The sequence below is a fragment of the Diuraphis noxia genome, unplaced genomic scaffold, assembly GCF_037042655.1.
Source record: "Diuraphis noxia isolate RWA-SAM2 unplaced genomic scaffold, SU_Dnox_SAM2 contig0005, whole genome shotgun sequence".
Lineage (NCBI taxonomy): Eukaryota > Metazoa > Arthropoda > Insecta > Hemiptera > Aphididae > Diuraphis > Diuraphis noxia.
This window is the reverse complement of record NW_028301715.1, coordinates 10,566,026-10,585,069: the sequence shown is the minus strand read 5'-3', so window position 1 is coordinate 10,585,069 and position 19,044 is coordinate 10,566,026. Positions and strand designations below refer to the sequence as shown.

Genomic DNA, 19,044 nt, shown 5'->3' with positions numbered 1-19,044 from the left:
TATTACCAATACCAATATTTTAATGAAATGGTATTTGGACGTTTCCCTCCTGAACCAATAAATATATTTTTACACATAATAATAGATAGGAAAATTGGTTCCTTGGTTCACCCGAAATAAAAGATTATCATATCGAAATCTATCGATTATCATTAACGATACCATAATCTAACGTTATGGTTTTATATACATTTGTTAGTTATTACCCTTTTTAATAGATAATGAATAGTGATTGGTAAATAAAAGTCACGTGAAAGTGTTACAGAATTATATTAATTACAATTTACATTAATTTATTTTTAACAATTTGTGTAACTGTTATTTGATGGAAAATTTCGTAAACAGTTGGTACATAATGTATTCATCTGCATTTGTAATTTGTATACGTATAAACGTATTGCATAATATTGCTTAATGCTTTTGTATTGGCATTCGGCAATAGTGTTATTATTACGTATTATTAAATTATATATTTATTTATTATTTTAATCTTTCGTTAAATTTATTGATTTGCACCGCATATTATTATTGTTGAAAATTTTGCGTGAGGGGAAACGTCCTGGATTTCAATATAATGGCGTGTTGCGTTTTGGCTTCACCGGCCAACGGGGATGTCCGATGTGGTGATTTCAATCGTTCGGGATGAAAACATTTAATTTAAATTACAGCCTTTAAAAGCCAATAACAATATTAAAAATTAAAAAGAAAGAATAATATGCCGAACCCAAACTTCGCGCTTCAGCGGTTCTACCGCAGTGTCACCGGCGCCAGCATTATTACGGCGCGCCAGTCGCAATTCGGCGGCGCCCGTACGGGCGGCACTGGGTCAAAATGTATTTTAGCGACCGGCGCTCTTGCGACTTGCGTATAGCACTGCTTTTACAATTTTACATATTATTTGTAATTTGTACATAAATACATAATACATACACACACGCAGCTGACACGGTAACAAAGTCACAAACACATTTCGTCTGGCGGCTTATCGTCGAAAGTTGCACGTTGACATTCATAATAATATAGTCAAAGTCAATACATTATATTATTATCATATTATCGCAATATCACACGTAGAATCGTGTCGCGTGACACTTTTTACCGCAGCCTTCTATTGCCTCAGTCCCTGTTATCTATACTCGTCCGACACTCACCCTCCGCTAGCACGTTTAAAAGTGTAACGTAAATATAAATAAAAATATATTATAATAAATATTATCTGCTCGCTGACGGTGTGCCGACGTCGCGTCTCTCACGCAAAGGGTTGCAGCTCGCTCGGGCCAACGCGTCTCACGTCGAACGTTTTCTAATTTCGTAAATTTTGTTTCCTGGGAGCTGTTCCCCACCTCACATCCAAAAAACTAACATCGTGAGTCGGTTGGCGCGCGCGCGGGTCAACGTAGTCGTCGACGTCTGTTTTTGTGCGAGTTTCGCGGCGCGCGCACACGCGGCTCGCGGTTGTGAGTGTGCGTGTGGATGTGTGGGACGTGTTAAGTGTTTTGGTGTGTGTGTGTGTGTTGGTGTGTTTTGCGCCATAGCCGGTGGACAGGCGCGAGAGTGCGCGTGCCGCGTGTGAGAGCGCGTATCTGTGTGTTTTAGCGACTACGTTGTGCGAGTGCGTGCGTACGGACGACCCAAAGGAACCAACCGACGGGACCACACGAACTCGAACGTCCACTCATTAGTGCATACAACTCACTGACGGTTTAGTTCAGTGGAATTGGGTCGGTCTTCGAAAATTCGTCTGCAATAATATATTCGCGCGGTGAACGATATTGTAATATAGACAAGTACACACACCGGAGGAACGACCCAATCGAGTATCCGTTAAATGGCTTTTCTGAAAATATCTACATCCCGTAAGTGCAGTCAAATATTATTGCAAGATCCGTTCAGGAACGACGTGTACGCTCGACTAGTGCGGTCGCTAACAACCAATGCTAATGGACCCGCTGAACAGCATCAGCAGCGCAGGAACAGCAGCGTGGTGTCCAGCTCGTCAGCTGCCACCTACGAAGCGAGGCCCAAATTCGATCCACTGGACACGTCGTTTGCAAACCCGGAGGCCACGTTCAAGAGCAAGACCACCTGGGAGATATTTAGAGCTTACATAGTTTACCAGCTATGCTCGTCCAGTTATCTCGTCGAGAACAACATGCAGGTAAACATGTCTCTTCGATTCAATCCGTAACAATACCTACTGTCAATCTAAACACGGTTAGGTTCATCGTCATTCTTGGAGTCTTATGTGCTTGGGCTGCTCGCTCACGTAACACTGTGCAGTGGCTGGTGGCTTATGCAATCTATAGGTACCCACTTGATGTATTAAGCTACACACTTGTCACTTGAGTACAGTTAAGTGTTCTCATATCTTTTGACGTTATGGTTTTTAACTTCAATATTGTTGAGTCTATTTATATGGATTATTTTATTAAGTATTTTAGTGGACAACACATGCATAGAATATTCAATGTGATGAGACAAAATTTATGTATTTATGTATATTAATGTTTTGGTACCCAGGAACCCACATATTGTTTAGAAATTACCATACACTACTTTGCAGTTTGCACATATTTTAATTACATTAAACATGCTTGTAATTGTTATATTCTTAGGTATCTAATCAATTCTAACATTAAACTTAAGTATTTATGTTTATCTACATATTAATTATTCAATACAGATTTCCAATGTTACTTATTTGTTTTTAAAGTTGCAAAATCAAAGTGATTTTTCTCAGATTTTTGTTCAGTTATTAATTTATTTGAAGTTAACAGGCCTGTTTTCTACCTCTTTCAACTAAATTTTTTCTTATGTTTCTAATCTATTATTGATATTAAAAAGGTACAATTTATGAAGTCTACATTTTTATTGATTTAATTTATGGTAGAGGTTATCTGTAAAATAATTAAAAACATTAAAAAAATAATAAGTTATAGGTCAATTGGTCAATTATTATGTGTTATATTAATTACATATTAATTTTTGTTCTCATATAATAGATTTTAATTTAAAAAAAATTGATAATATTATTATTATTATGAGTCATTATATTTAAAAATATGTTCTCTGTATTTATTAATATTATGAACAATATGGCTGGTTGGCTGAGTATAGACAGAACCCATGTATCAAATTCATGAAAAATAAAAGATAGGTCTGTACGCCTCATTTGGCATATGTCAGAACATATATTTTAGATGCTTTGTCACTTATTGTTTAAAATTGTTTAGGTACCTATTGAAGATTATAGAATAGATAAGACATAGTTGAAGAAAAGTAAAAGCTTTTTTATTCCCGTTATTAATGGGCTTATTATTCCAATTGTACCTAGGTACATCATTTATTTTAATTTTAAAATGTAAGTTAAGTAGTTTATTTACCTCAACTATTCTAAACACACTATGTCATGTTGATTCAATACTCAGTTTAATCTGGGATCTAGATCATTTCTTCGCCGATCACAATATTTATTAAGTAATAGGTACCTACTAGTTTTATGCTTAAATTTGTATTTTCTATATTTAAGATATTTTTGAAAATTATAATAATTTTCAATGTATTATATAATAAAAATTAAATTTATAGATATGAAACCCAAAAGCTTAAAACTTCAAAATGATGATTAAAATTATAGATCTTAGTGAAATAATTGTTTTCACCTTATTATTATTAACCCGTAACTAAAATGTTTTTAAAATGCCAACCCTATATTATATTCATTGCTAATAATCTATTGTATGATAAGTTAAAATATTCAATATAATAATCAAATAATTATATAAATTAAAAAAGATATTTAAATAGGAGTATAATGAATTAAAAAATAAATTACGTTTTTAAAATGTACTAATATTGATTTAAGATAAGTGGTAGGTTATTTAATTCTATATCATAATTTGTTTATTTAATTACCTATAGGTACCTCTTGACTTTATTTTTTTCTTTCTAAAGAATTAGAATAGATCAAGAAATAGAGATCTACTTAACTCTACAACTAAAAAATTATTTATATTAAAAATACCTATACTTAGGTACCTAATAATAAAATTGAAATTGAATAATTTATTATTTTCTATATTTTAGTTTATATTTATTTGAAATTGATTAAAAGTAATATGTCTAATATATTCAATTTTCTTAGAAATTTAAAATTATAGGCAATGATATTTACGAATGTGACCTTGAAAATGCTATGATTATTATCAAATTAAAATAGAATTATGATGAAACAAATTTTGTAACATACCTAAGTACTATCTCTATATTAATCTCAATTTTAATGCAAAAAATTCAATTGATGAATAGTTAGGTCCATAATAATACAGATAATAATATATTTAGGTATTATAAATTTTTACCATTACAATTTAATAAGTACCTACATTGTTTAATACTTTGATTACCTTAATAAATTAATGATTTTTATGTAGTAACTATAAACATTCATATTTATATTTTATATTATAAAAAAATCTCAATATTTATGTTTTATATATTTATCAACATCTTATAACCATTATTTTAGTTTTAATAAAAATCAGTGTTGGCCTGGCCAGGGCTGTAAACAATATAACCGTGGCTTTGAGCTTAATTTTATGTTATATCATTTATTGGTTGACAATGTGCTTCAAGACATTTTGTCAACTACCTGGGACTAGAATTTGTATAGAACCATATTTAACTATTTATTCAAACGAAAATTTTTAAGAAACTAAATAATTTTAAATTTCAACTCTCAATGAATATACACTAGAGATAACTATGATAGTTAGCTGAGAAGGCAAAACTATATTGCTGCATAACTTCATGCGAATGTGACATTACATTACTATTTAATATTTTTATGTCAATGACAACTGGAATGTTGTCATATCCATTTAATTGACCCAAAAGTTTGTCCATTTAATGTTGCTAGAATAATTTTTACTATAGTATATACTTATTATGTATTTTATAACTTTTTTTAGCTAATGAAACTTTGCAAAGCAGTTTTTGGTGAAAAATTATTCACATTAATGATGAAAATGACATTTTATGGTCATTTTGTTGCGGGAGAAGATCAATATCGTATTGTTCCTACTTTGAAACGTTTAAGATCTTTTGGTGTTAAACCAATTTTAGATTATTCTGTTGAAGAAGATCTTAGTCAAGAAGAAGCTGAAAAACGTGAAGTTGAGTAAGTATGGATTTATTACATATTCATTTTATTAGATTAGATAAATAAGATATTTACAAGGATGATAGAATTAAATATTAATTACAATTTATACTTATAGCTATTTAGCCTGAATCATTGATTTATAAAAGTTGAAAGATTATCACGGAAAATATTATTAAGATATCAGATCTTTTATTTACTTCATCATATTTTGTTAAGCTTATCTACTTTATAGAATACAAATATTTCTTAAACCAGTAATATAAAAAAAAACAATAGATAGCAATTATGTTTTAGTATAATTCAACAAAAGATCAATATAATAATATTCCATTTTAGACTCTTTGTTATCCAATTTCCTAAAAATTCCTTAGGCACCTACATTTTTTTTTTACGACCTATATGAAACTTAATACTTATCTAAAACTAAAAGATCTTTTTAAGTTTTAACTGTGTTAACATTAAATTCTACTTATATAATTTAGCATATTATTAACTATTTTATATCATAAAACTAAGTTTTAAGTTAATTCAGATTTTACATTAAATTGATCTACGCCTAAAAGCAAGTTATGATAATTTTTAAATTTTAATATCATACTCTTATAACTAAATACAAATATAAAAAAAAAAAAAAAATGAGGTAATTTAATTTATTTAAAATTGTATAATGAACTTGTCAAATAAAACTATTCAACTATTCTATGCACTGTAAGGCAGGGACAACAATTACAATTTGTGCAATCTAAAGAACATATAAGAATCAAGTTTTATAGACATGACACCAATTATGAATTAGTGAACTCAGTTTCATTAAGTATTTATTCCATAAGGAAAAATATTTTGTTAATTTTTTTTTCCTTTATATACAATTAATTAATGCCAAGGACAAAATTTTATGTATTGTGTATATGGGTTACCTTTTTACTATACCTTTTATATTATCTACTTTTTTTTTTATCTTAGGTAAATTAATATGTTAGGTAATTAAATCTATTAATATGTAGATAATTATTTCACGGACATTGTTGTGTGTTTAAACGTAAATACATTGGTTATGTACAAGGTGTCCCTCGAGGATTTACCAATTGCGATATTCCACTAAATAATGGAGATATCAAAATTCTGATTTTGTAATAAGACTCTCAGGGATAAGAACTATAATTATTTCATTTTTAAATTTATTTTAATGTTTTGGTAAAAAACTTAAAAAGTATATTTTTTAGTTTAATTATTTCAAAAAATTAAAAATAACCATTTTGTGGTTTATTTTTCTGAAAATATTGACGTTTCAAAATTGTATTTTCATTAATTTCCTGATTTTTAATATTTTTTATAATTTTGAAAAAAATAAAATATGATTTTAATTTGGTACACTGAAAGTGTTCGGCCGGCGCGTCACATGTTTGACTAACACTCCGGTGTTAAATAATTAACAATTTTTCTCAAAATTAAAAATCAGGAAAATGATGAAAATACAATTTTGAAATGTTATTATTTCCAGAAAAATAAACTACAAAATGGCTATAAATGTTTGTTTTGGAAATAATTAGATAAAAAAAATAATATAATATTTTTAACTTTTCTACTAAGAAATAAAAATAAAATATGAAGTAATTGTAGTCTTATCGCTGTGAGTTTTATTACAAAACCAACATTTTGATATCTCCACTATTTCGGGAGATATCGCAATGGGTAAATCCTCTTGGCCCAAAAGAATCTTGGGACACCTGTATCAGAATCCATTACTTAAACATTCGTTCATATATTCGTTAACTATATTCGTTCGTGCATTTGAATTCTGAATATTATACCCTGTTCAACTTAAGAAACGTAGTCAGCTACGACAGGTTTTCGTCGGACCACAGTTAGGCGACATCCGCTTGTCATCCCCACAATTATTTGTATACCTAGCGTTTAGTATTGCCACGCCCCTGGGCACAAGTCTGCTGCTGTTACGTTTCTTAACTTGACAGAGTCGAGATGCTGCTGTACTGTAGTCCTGTAGTGGGTATTTTTTATCAAACTGCCATAGAACCGAACTACGCAACCCATATTAGCGTCATACTCGTAGCCTTAAACGTGCTTTTGTTATATGATAAAAAATATTTTTGGCCCCTTTCTTATAACTCGTATTATATATTCGTATTAAAATAATATATCCAAGTTAAAACGTTACTCGTAATATAATAGGTACTTAAAAGTTAAAAGATATAATTTTAATATTTTTTGACCATTAACGGTGATAAATGATAATAATATATTATGCAAAATATAAATTACAAGATATGGAACATTTATTTGTTTCCTCATATTTTTATACAATAATTTCGATAACTTTTCAACCTTATTTAAAAATGTTTATATTTAAATCTAGACACACGCCACAAGGTTATTTTTACATACATTATCTTACGGCTATGGTTCTTCGTTCTCTGAAGATAGGTTGGATAGTAAAAAATTATACTTTTCAGGAATTATTCCTTTCCAGTTAATGCGTTTAAAATATTGAAATAGTAGGTCATTTGTTGATCTTCCCACATTGGCCAACCCCAAACGTCAGCCCCCCATAAAAATAATTTGAATAGCAATTATTATTACGCAAATTTCATAAATCTATTTCTGTCCCACCAATACAATCTTATATCTACGTTGCACAAAATTGCATTGTCGTATATTTTATTTTATTTATTAGGGTTTTAACTTGAAATTCACTATATATTTTTAAACATAGTACCTACACTCCACAGCATACACTTTACAACAACTTAAGTGTCATATAAAATTATGGGTTACGAGAGTACATGGTGTTCGAATTGTATTATTAGAGCTAGGTACGTACATTACTTCCCATTGTTAAGCGTAAAGTAGAAATTGGGCTCACAATTCACTTGGGACGAATGGGCTGGCTTACAGTTACTTTAATGACCACGGATATATGCATAAAACTGTAAATCATCAGTTTCACTTCATACTCAATCTGTATAATCTACGAGACGTTTTAAAGTCAAATAAAAATACGTGGTTCCACCAAAATTTTTGCAACATCTCAAATGATGGATAAATAGTGACTCTAACTCAATGCCTCTAAGAACCTTTTCGAACAATTCTTTGATGACATGAAAAGATTTTCTTTGATGAAAAAATACTCAGATGACCTATTGTGGGGTGGAATAATTTTGATAACACACAACGCCAAAAACTGTTGCAGTAGATCGATCCATTTTCCATGTAATTAACACACGACGCGAATATCATAAAAAACGCATGTGAAATCACAGACAATATTCTTACCTTTAGGTTTAAATATAGGTCAGTTAATTATTTTATTAAAGGATACTAGGTACTCACAAATTTAATTGTTGGCTAGTGGTTCAAATTTGTAAGACGGACACTCACGGGTGTGGCCTCATTTTTTAATTTTATTAGGTACTTACATTTCTGAAATTTAACACTGACAGTTAGTATTTAAATGAATCTATATGTTACATTTCTTATTTTTTTTTTTTGAAAATGTGAATTTCTTTAATAATAAATATAGAAGACCTAAATTCATTTTTTATAAATTTATAGCCTATGTTTTTGTATAATATATAAACTATCTGTACATACTGTTTTAGTGTTTTAGTTATAAAATGATTTAAAATCGAATTACTAATGAGTTTCAAAAGGCCTAGTTAAAAAAAGTATTTTTTTTAAATACCATTTTATTAATTTATCTCAAATTATATTTTACTTCAATATTAATTGGTATGCTCTTATTAATAATTACTCTATTATATTTATAAGTTTTATAGAAGGTTAATAATATGTAATTAATTCTGTTCTAGTACATAAAATTTGTTTTTCTAAATTTACTTAATTAGGTATATACTGGCCGTCTGATCACCTGTATATTATATAACATATTATGTTAAATGTGCTTGCAGACAATTTGCGTGTAATATACACATTCCAGTAAACTATGTTATACACAATATTTCAATTTAGTCAATAATAATGGTTATGCTATTTATTTATTTAATTAACAGCGTAACTAAGAGTATACGTATAAAACATATATAACGTCATAACGTTATAATTTATTATAAAATTGAATCTTAATGTTGTTAGTAATAGTTTTTAAAATATATTTATTATTAGATAATGCTATCTTAGAATGTATGTATCAAGGTATAGTTTATATTATTTTATTTCAATGAAAACTGTATTATGTAGGTATTTATAAGTAGAATTATATATATATATATAAGTATATAACTTTATGACATTACAATAACTATTTTAGACCTATTGTATGGGATTTATTAACATTTAATATTTATTTTTAGATCAAGCATGTCAGAAATTGAAAAAAGAGACCAAAATGCTGCTAAAAAAGAAGGTAAACTTTTATTAACCATCTTAAAGTTGTAATTCAAACATCAGTTATTTGAATTTTATTTAACTGCTCGGTTAATGTGTTGTCAACAAATGGACAAATTTGTGTTTAATAAGTCTGTGTTCATTTTTTAATCTACTAAACAAGCATAAGATAATATTATTTTGAATTTTCTTTCCATGAGAAATCTTGGCCAGATGCGATTAAAATAGATTTTTTCTTTCATAATTTTTTGTCACTTATACAATTAGAATCAACTATAAATTATAATTATTTAATAATGATATTAATACTTAATTTCTTAAATGGAGTAATCGGTCCGGGTGTAAAACTCCATTACCTGGTGTATAAGATATCTCACGTAATTTCACTATAGTTAGTAAAGTATATTATGTTCAATTAAGGTAGGTCAATTGAGTTTTGATAATTGGGTGTGTTGTCTATTTAAATTGATGCATAAAAAATACATAATATGTTGCAAACTTATATTATTATTTAATAAAAATATTATAATATCTCTAGCAGAAAATAAAGCTTCTAGCAAAGTTTATATTATTGTCTATAGATTATTTTCATGTTTTGTTTTCTTTTAATAAATATCAGTTAAAATAAGAAAATTGATTTTTAAATACAGGTTACTCAAAAAAAGTATTTAAAGAACGCATTTGAATGTTTACTTAAGAAGTATATTAATACTTTTGAATTATTTTATGCATGTACTTTACAAAACTGAAGACTAGAAAAAAAATGACAATTTTTTTTTTTTGATTTCTTAATATCTACAATATTATTTTAACTAAAATAATTTTGTAAAATATTTGATAACCGTCTTATGCCTAAAATAACTGTATAGTACTGTAAAATTAAATCTGTAAAAGTGTCTATTACACTATTAATAATTTTGAGTACATCTGATAACAAGTAATCTGAAATACTGATTTACCATACCTGCATTTTTCCATGGTTATCCGTTTGTTATACAGAGAAAAAACTTGCTGGTCCTACTATTAAGTGTTTTCCATTTTAATTAATTTTATGTTTGATTTGATTAACGCATGCATTTTTGTTTTTGGGTGGTTCCTATTTGACAGGTTCTGTTTTAGCGGAAACAGTTGGAGGTTCTCTACCACAGTACCACGTGGATAAACAGTTCGCGGATAGAAGGTACAAGGTGCAGAGTGCTCGAACATATTTCTATCTGAATGAAGCTACTTGTGAACGTAACATGGAAGTATTCACCAACTGCCTACACGCAGTAGCCGGTAAGATTGATTAAACATTTTAATTATTAATGAATGAATAAACATAAAATAAAACCTTGTAAAATGTGTTAGATAAGTAGAAAATATTCAATTAATATACGTAATGGATACAATTGAGCACGCATACTCTTAATTTATCAGATTACTTAAACGATGATGATTTCTAAATATTATGTTGCTATTTGTATATAGTGTTATATAACGGTTAAAACTGACACTAAATAAAAAAAAACAAAAATGACACTTATAACAATTTAAAACTGCAATATTCTTAAAGATAATAAATATTTTGGAAGTATACCAAACATACGTATTCTGTTTTACTTTAAAAACTTATCGAATAGAAATGTCAAAAGTTGTATTAACACAACGTAGTCGTACTTACACTAAGTTTTGTTTTGTGACCAAACCAATGCCTAATAATAGAATAAGTCATTAGTCGTTGGTCAGTGCTTTATTGCGGGTCAAGGAGTAATCTAGAAAACATTTTTCTTTTCAATTTACTGACCTATTTTGTGATCTTTAGACAATTTTTTTGATATTTTGGAAGGACATGTTTTTCTTTTCATATAAATCTATCTAAAAAAAATATATTCTATGATATTAGTGATATTACATATAACCACAGATTAAACTGATGTATGGATTAATTATTAATCTATGATATAACTATTATAAGTTATTAGCATTGCATTGTTCATTTTCAATCACTTGAAAACAGATTTATGTAATATAATATAAAATTATATTTATTTTTAACCCGATAACACTTAGTTTTTAATTACAAAATTAGTTATCTGATATGTTACATAAATTCCTTATAGTACAGACAGTACAGTAAAATTATTGTTTTTAATGCAAATTGTCTATTTTGATTAATAAAATGTTAAAGGGAAATATTGCAGGTATTAGTTGATAATTTATCACTGTATAATATTATATACCATTTAAACGTATTTATATTTAATTTTTTTGAGAATGGGTTTTTTTTCTCCGTAAATAAATAAAAAATAAATACCGCTATAAAAATAAAATAGATTCAGAGATTCTTTTACTTGTTCTAAATATAAAATGCTTGCTGTTCATTTTGTATAACTAAGTATATGCTATAATTAAAATTACAAACAAATCAAAAATCCTTATAATGGAATTATCGTAAACTTGTTCTAATCCAATTGAAGTTTAATTGAGTATAGTAAACAGATATACAATTGATAATTAATCATTATCAAAAAATATGTCTGTCAATATTATAGGTATCCGTATCACATTTACAAACGTTTAAACTTAAATGGGTACTAAATTACTTGAATTTATGGTTTTGACCTGTATGCCTGACTGACATATTGTGTTATACAATTCCGTTTTCATAATATTTCTCTGCAAGTTTTACACTTTTCACGAAATTACTAAAATCTTTTGATGGCCATCTCCAACAATATTGTTTGTTCTATGTAAATAATAATTAATTTTAAATGCTTATAACAATAATGTTTATATTATATCATGTTGACAGTGCCGCGTTAATCTATGTTGCCGACTCGAGGCAAATAAAAATATGCTGCCTTTATGAAAATTATAACTTAGATTATATATTTATTTTATGTCGATCCTCAAAAATTTGCCGCTCCTGCACAATTGTCTCCCGTTTAACGCGGCTCTGCATGTTGATCGTTTTAAACTATTTTACTTTGATTTAAATTATAAAGTTAAATTTTGTATTCTATAGTATATTTTTTTAAATCATATTTGTAAGAATTTAAAAGGTTATAAGTGGCCAGCGTTCCACTTGTTTTTCCTCTGTTATCTATACTCATGATAAAGCAAATTGGGGCTCGACGGAACCAACCTTGTGTTGAGGTGTTTTTACTTATTAGTTATTACCTTAGACTTTAGAGTGAATTATTTATCATAAAACTAAGTTAAGAAATAAGAACATTACTTGCCTTTGCATATTGAATTTCTTATGATATTTAAATATAACTGTAAAAATCAATTATGGGTAATTTTTGATACATTGACTGCCGTGAGGGTCATTTTTGTCCCTCAGTAAAATTTTTAAGTGGGCCATGAGGGGTCAATTTGTCCCTCAAGGCTATGTTGTCTTTGTCGACTCGTGGGATCAAATAGCCTCTCAGTAACCGTAAAAATAACGCACTATCAGATTCTCTGTTATCTATAGAACAAAATGCTCCATTTAGCATTTAAATATTTGTATATCTAATAAAGTTATAAATAATAAATAAATTAAAGGAGGTTGTACCTAATTAATCATTACATGTTAATTATAAACCTTCAATTTTTAATTGTTTTTACCGTTTTTAGTATCAAATATAATAAATAATATTTTAGATAAACGCAATTTATCAGCTATTTCTTATCACTACATTTACTATAAAAAATACATGTAATCATTAATTAATGTTAAAACTATGTTTTAAATTTGTAAAGTTCCTACAAGTTTGTCATGCGTTTTTGATTCTCATTCACTTAAAAATAAAACATAAATATTTCCTTATATTAGGTACCTATATGTTTTTATTGTTTTCACGAAGGTTAATAATTGTTAAAGTGCCAAAGTTGTTAAGTTTTTAAACTTCTTTTGTTGTAGGTTGAGATAAAAATTGTATTATTAAAAAAAGGGGCTGATTATTTTATTATGTTTTACAAATTTATAAAACTTAATTAATTTCTTTTGTTATAACAATTGTACTATTTATATTTTGGTTTTGTTATTGGTTGAATAAACAAGATTAAATTCTAATAATTATGTCATATATTTATACATTATGTTATATTTCAATATGTCTTACTAATTAAAAATGCAGATATATTTTTTTTTTCATACTGAAATAGGCATGGTATTTAATGTGTTTTAAAATCTTAACCTTCTAGTTTAATAATAAATCAATTTACTCAAATATTAAAGATAACAACAGTAAATTGTTTTGCTGGACTCATAATGATGGGTACCAAATTTCCTATTTCAGGGAAGGGGTGCGGTAGAGTATGAAAACATTTAATGGTGTAACAAATTGGTCTCTTACATTCTTTTATTTATAACATTTATAAATATATTCTACTATATAAAACAAAATTGAAAATATGCTTTGTAATTTAAATGAAAGTAAAATTTTAAGATTACCTTCTTCGTTTTAGATTACCTAGTGGTATTATGCTGAGTGCGACAGCAGTATAAAGTGTTGATGTTGGATAGTGCATTGGTAATCATAAATCATACGTAGAAAATAACTAGGGGGTTGATTAAGCTTTAATGTTCATTTAAACCTATGGCCACTAAAGCTGCTCCTCATTATTAATTCCAACAACATAATTTACGTTTTAAAACTACACAATTGATATAAGTTCAAAAATAATTAGGGGCCTACTTTAAAAAATTATTAAGTCATTAAATGAATTAAATTAGAGCTAATTTAATATCTGCTCAAATATTTGTTAATAACTTTAATTAGTTAAAAATAGCGTGTTAAATGTTTTTGTTAAAACTGGAAGATGGTACGGTGCGATGTGGATGACGGGTGATAAAAACTGTTAAAGGTTAATGTCAAATTTATGAGCGTTTCTGGTTGAAAATTTTATAATAATTACAATTATTAGATATATTTAGACACTTTTTAAATTGTAATAGAAAGGTGTCGCTAAAACCTATATCATATTATCTAAGTTGATATTTACACTCAGTATTATTATTTATAACATATAACTAATAAATAATAGTCAACTGTCCATTATCCACGGAATAGGGGGTTGCACCCTGTTAATTTGTTAAATACAAATTGAAACAATTATGTTACTAGTTATCTAAATGTTAAAATAAATATATTATGAGGATGTCAACATTGTGTTGTGTTGTCTTTGTCTTTTGCAAACTTACAACTTAGCAAAAACTGTTTGGCGCAGTACAGCTTTACTCCTGTATTTTTAGAAGAATTGCCATAATTTCAGAATGCATAGAGAAAAGCTTAATCTGCCTTTTGGCGTTTTTATAATTTTGATAACATGAATACAATTAAAGCAATCAGTTTGAGAATGTAAGTTGTTTTTTGTTTTTTTCATTTAATTATTATATACAATGTATGTAATATTGGTTAGTGCTATCAAAAATATTAAAACGCTACAATACAAATAAAGTTATTCCTATACATTGAAAAATTATGGTAAATCTACTCTAAATACAGTGGTAGTAAACTTATTCAGCGCAAAACAATTTTTGCTATGTTGTACTTTTGTTACATATAGACCACACATGCGGGTGTAGGGTCCTCTTAAAGATAATTAGATGAGTTCACATTGTATTTTATTTAAACAATATAAAATATACTAAATATAAAACATTTACATTTATTTTTTCACAAAAAAACACTATTTTTAATACTGTACAGTGAGCTAAATAGTTTGGTAAAGTAAATAATTAATATTAATAATTATTCATATGATTAAATATTATAATTTTATATTTAGTATTTTGATAATAAACAGGTTTGAAACCCTTTTGAAAATGTTAACAAATTACATAATTTTAATAATTAGATACAATAACACTCATAACAGATTATTAAATTAAATTAAATTAAAATTATTTATATTATTGTTTAGGTGCTACCTATGGAACAGGAATTACAGCAATCAAATTAACAGCTCTTGGACGTCCTCAACTTTTGGTAAATTTTAAATTATAAATCATTATAATATTATTTATTTGCTACTACTTACTACAAATTTAATGTGTTTTTTCTTACTGACATCCCAACACATTTTAATAATTCTACATTCCTACCCCGTATTTCCAATTTTTGGAATGGATTCATAACTGGAAACGATAAATACTTACAAAATTAATAAGCTAAAGTAATCCATATTATTATAATCAAAATAAAATTAGTAAATTCCTATTCATTATTATCGACAGTTTTGAACATCTAATAACATTTCTTAAAATTTGAATCAATTTTCACTACTTTCAAAGAAATACTTAGATTTGAAATAGAGTTTTTGGGTAAGTTTTTATGTGTAATCTTGTCTTAGTAATACAACATGGCAAATTTTACATTAACAATAATCAATTTTACTCTGTTAGTGTTTAAATGTTAGTGAATTGGCCTATTACAAAGTTTAAATGTAAGATTATTATTTAGGACATCTCGGAGGCTTTTATTTATATTTTAATTTACAAAAAAATTAGTTTTATAATGCACATAACTTAGGTTATAATTTAAATAAATTAATGAAAACTTCTGCCCAGATTATTGTTAACTAAAATTTTACTTTATTGTATGTTTCCGGGATGGAGGGCAATTACACATGCAGGGTTACATAGTGCTTAAAACAATATAATTTCAATTATTATTAAATGTTAATACACATCAAACTAAAAATACTAATTTTATATTACAGTTGCAATTGTCAGAAGTAATTATGAGGGCTCGTACATTAGCTAGTGAAATTATGGGTGGCAAAGGTAATGTGATTGGTCAGCATCTCACTCTTGAGGAGTTAGACAAACGTTTGTTCCAAGCTGGAATCAAGGATACTAAAAAATTTTTGGAAAAAGTCACCAAAGACAGTGAAGGGTAAAATTTAGAGATTTAAAACATTTGTTTTTATTTAAAACATTGACATTATTATTTTTTGTTAAGTGTTATTCATTTATTCCCTTGGAGTGGTTTGTTAGATGAAAATTCTGAACTAAGTGATTCGTTCCGTGTCCCTTGCTTAAAAGAAGGCCGTATGGTCAGACTATTATCTCAATTGTCTAAAAAAGAAGAGGAAATGTTCCGTAATATGGTTCATCGACTCAATACATTAGTTCAGGTAATAAATACAATTTTAGTTAATTTATTAATTATATCATAAGTTATACCAAATAGACATAAATTATATTTTTGTATAACACTTTTAAATAGACTGCTAAAGATCTAGATGTTCGTATAATGATTGATGCTGAACAAACATATTTTCAACCAGCTATATCTAGATTGACTCTTGAATTGATGCAAAAGTATAATACGGAAAAAGCTATTGTGTTTAATACATACCAATGTTACCTTAAAGAAACACTTAACGAAGTCAAGACTGATTTAAATCAAGCTAAGAGACAAAAATTCTATTTTGGAGCCAAACTTGTGCGGGGTGCATATATTGATCAGGTAATCAAATTTTTAAATTGTAATGTCACAATCTTGTATTTTTTAATTTAATAAATATTAATGATGTTTTAATTTTTAATAGTACTTATTTATATCTTAAGGGGATTCGATACCGTGATTTTCTGTCTTTGTCTAGCACATGCGCATTATAAGATTTTAGCCGTATTTTTTGCCAAACATACCGATGGAAATAGTGAAGAAGCAACAAGAATTATAAAAACAGATTTAAATTTGTCGTCAAGACTACTTGAGTTTGACTTTTCAACATTTTTGATATTATCTTCCAAATTCTAATTAATGTTATGCTTATGTTATATTAAAAATTGTAATTTTTAAATTTTTGTTGAAGTTAAAATCAAAAATGCGGGAAAGTCGATTTCAAGTAGATTTGATGACAAATTCAAATATGTTTTTATAATTTTTATCGCTTCGCTATAGCCATCAGTATGTTTGGCAAAAAATACGGCTAAAATCCTATGACGCGCATGTGCTAGACAATGACAGAAAATTACGGTATTGAATCCCCTTAATAAATGTGAATAAGCAGGTTGGCATATTTTAACAGTGATAAAAAATAATAATCTAGAGGGGTTTATATTTTTTTGATAATTGTTAATGTTATTTATTGGCTTGGTTAATATTAAATTATTTCAGTAGCATAAAAAATATGAATTATTTTAAAGGAGAGGGCAAGAGCTGCTGCACTGGGCTATGCTGATCCAACCAATCCATCATATGAAGCTACGACAGAAACCTATCACCAAACGCTGACTGAGTGTTTAACACGTATTAAGGAACTGAAAGATAAAGGTGATGTGTGCAGCAAGATTGGTATAATGGTTGCATCACATAACGAAGATACAGTCCGCTTCGCATTATCACAGTGAGTAAAATTAACATATTCCTAATATTCATATTAATATATTTATTTATGTCATTTTGACATTATTTCCAATACTAAAAGTGAACCTTTCAATGTTATACCTAAAATGTAATGCGGTAGGTAAAAATCAAAACGGGGTTAGAAATGGTTAGGCTACGTTTGTTAATTTGATAAATTTTGCAGAGACACATAGAATAGTGTCTAAAAAAACATTTCCAACGCCAACCAATACAAGTGCGATTACTGGAATAAAATGCAGAAATGGATATTACACAAAACAATAAAACAAAACAACAGTACTCATCATTTATGAAAACCACCACCAACTTAATAATTTAAAATTTGTTTCATAAAACATTTTTCGTTTTTGTTTTCCTCGCTTATCAGAATGAAAGAAATCGGAATCTCACCTGAAGACAAAGTTATCTGCTTCGGACAGCTGCTTGGCATGTGTGACTTCATCACGTTCCCCTTGGGTATGTTACATAAAAAATATTTTCATAATAAACATTACTCTGTTGAGCATTAAAGTAGTAAAATGTTTGTTGAAATTTACAGGCCAAGCAGGATATTCGGCGTACAAGTATATACCATATGGCCCAGTCAACGAAGTTCTACCATATCTGTCTCGCCGAGCAATGGAGAATAAGGGTGTGCTAAAGAAGTTGGTCAAGGAAAAACAATTACTGAGAAAAGAACTTTTCAGACGTATACTGCGTGGACAGTTCTTTTACAAACCTTCTGGAAATTATACGCCAGTTTAAAAAACAACATATAAGCCTTAATATCATATAGTAAGCGCAAGTCTCTCTAATGGTATGCCGATTAGTCTTATGTTTTTACTATTCTCCCTCCAATATAAACTTAACTTTACTTAATTGTATGACTGATTATATCTGAATAGACAGTGATTTTCAGCATTACGAGCAATAATAGTTTGATTTTATTTCAGAACCACATGTTGTTACCTAAACATGTAAACTTGTACTTAAAAGTAATGAAACAATATGTTTATAAAATTCCATTTTCCTTTTTTTCATACCAAATGAAATTTAAACTACCAATATGTTCATATAATTTTAAAATCGGTTGACATTGAACTGCGCTTTTAAATTTATGCTGGCCTTTATTCGTAGAAGACAGTTTATTACTATAAATTATTACTATTATAAATAAATAAATGAATTGTA

The 19,044-nt window shown here is 27.9% G+C and overlaps 1 protein-coding gene across 3 annotated transcripts; it reads left to right on the top strand.

Moving 5' to 3' along the window:
• The first annotated feature begins 1,156 nt into the window (after positions 1-1,156).
• On the top strand, positions 1,157-18,787 carry slgA (proline dehydrogenase slgA). 3 transcript variants are annotated; one of them, XM_015519039.2, is made up of 11 exons: positions 1,182-2,158; positions 4,971-5,179; positions 9,493-9,545; positions 10,646-10,804; positions 15,422-15,486; positions 16,220-16,395; positions 16,462-16,636; positions 16,729-16,971; positions 17,655-17,854; positions 18,242-18,330; positions 18,413-18,787. In XM_015519039.2, the coding sequence occupies exons 1-11, from the start codon at positions 1,829-1,831 to the stop codon at positions 18,616-18,618; spliced, it is 1,905 nt and encodes a 634-aa protein (XP_015374525.1). In that variant the 5' UTR covers positions 1,182-1,828; the 3' UTR covers positions 18,619-18,787. The 3 variants fall into 3 exon arrangements, with proteins under 3 accessions (XP_015374526.1, XP_015374525.1, XP_015374524.1); XM_015519038.2 differs by having other exon boundaries at positions 1,186-2,158; positions 10,634-10,804; XM_015519040.2 differs by lacking the exons at positions 18,242-18,330; positions 18,413-18,787 and adding an exon at positions 18,038-18,235 and having other exon boundaries at positions 1,157-2,158; positions 10,634-10,804.
• Positions 18,788-19,044: the final 257 nt, after the last annotated feature.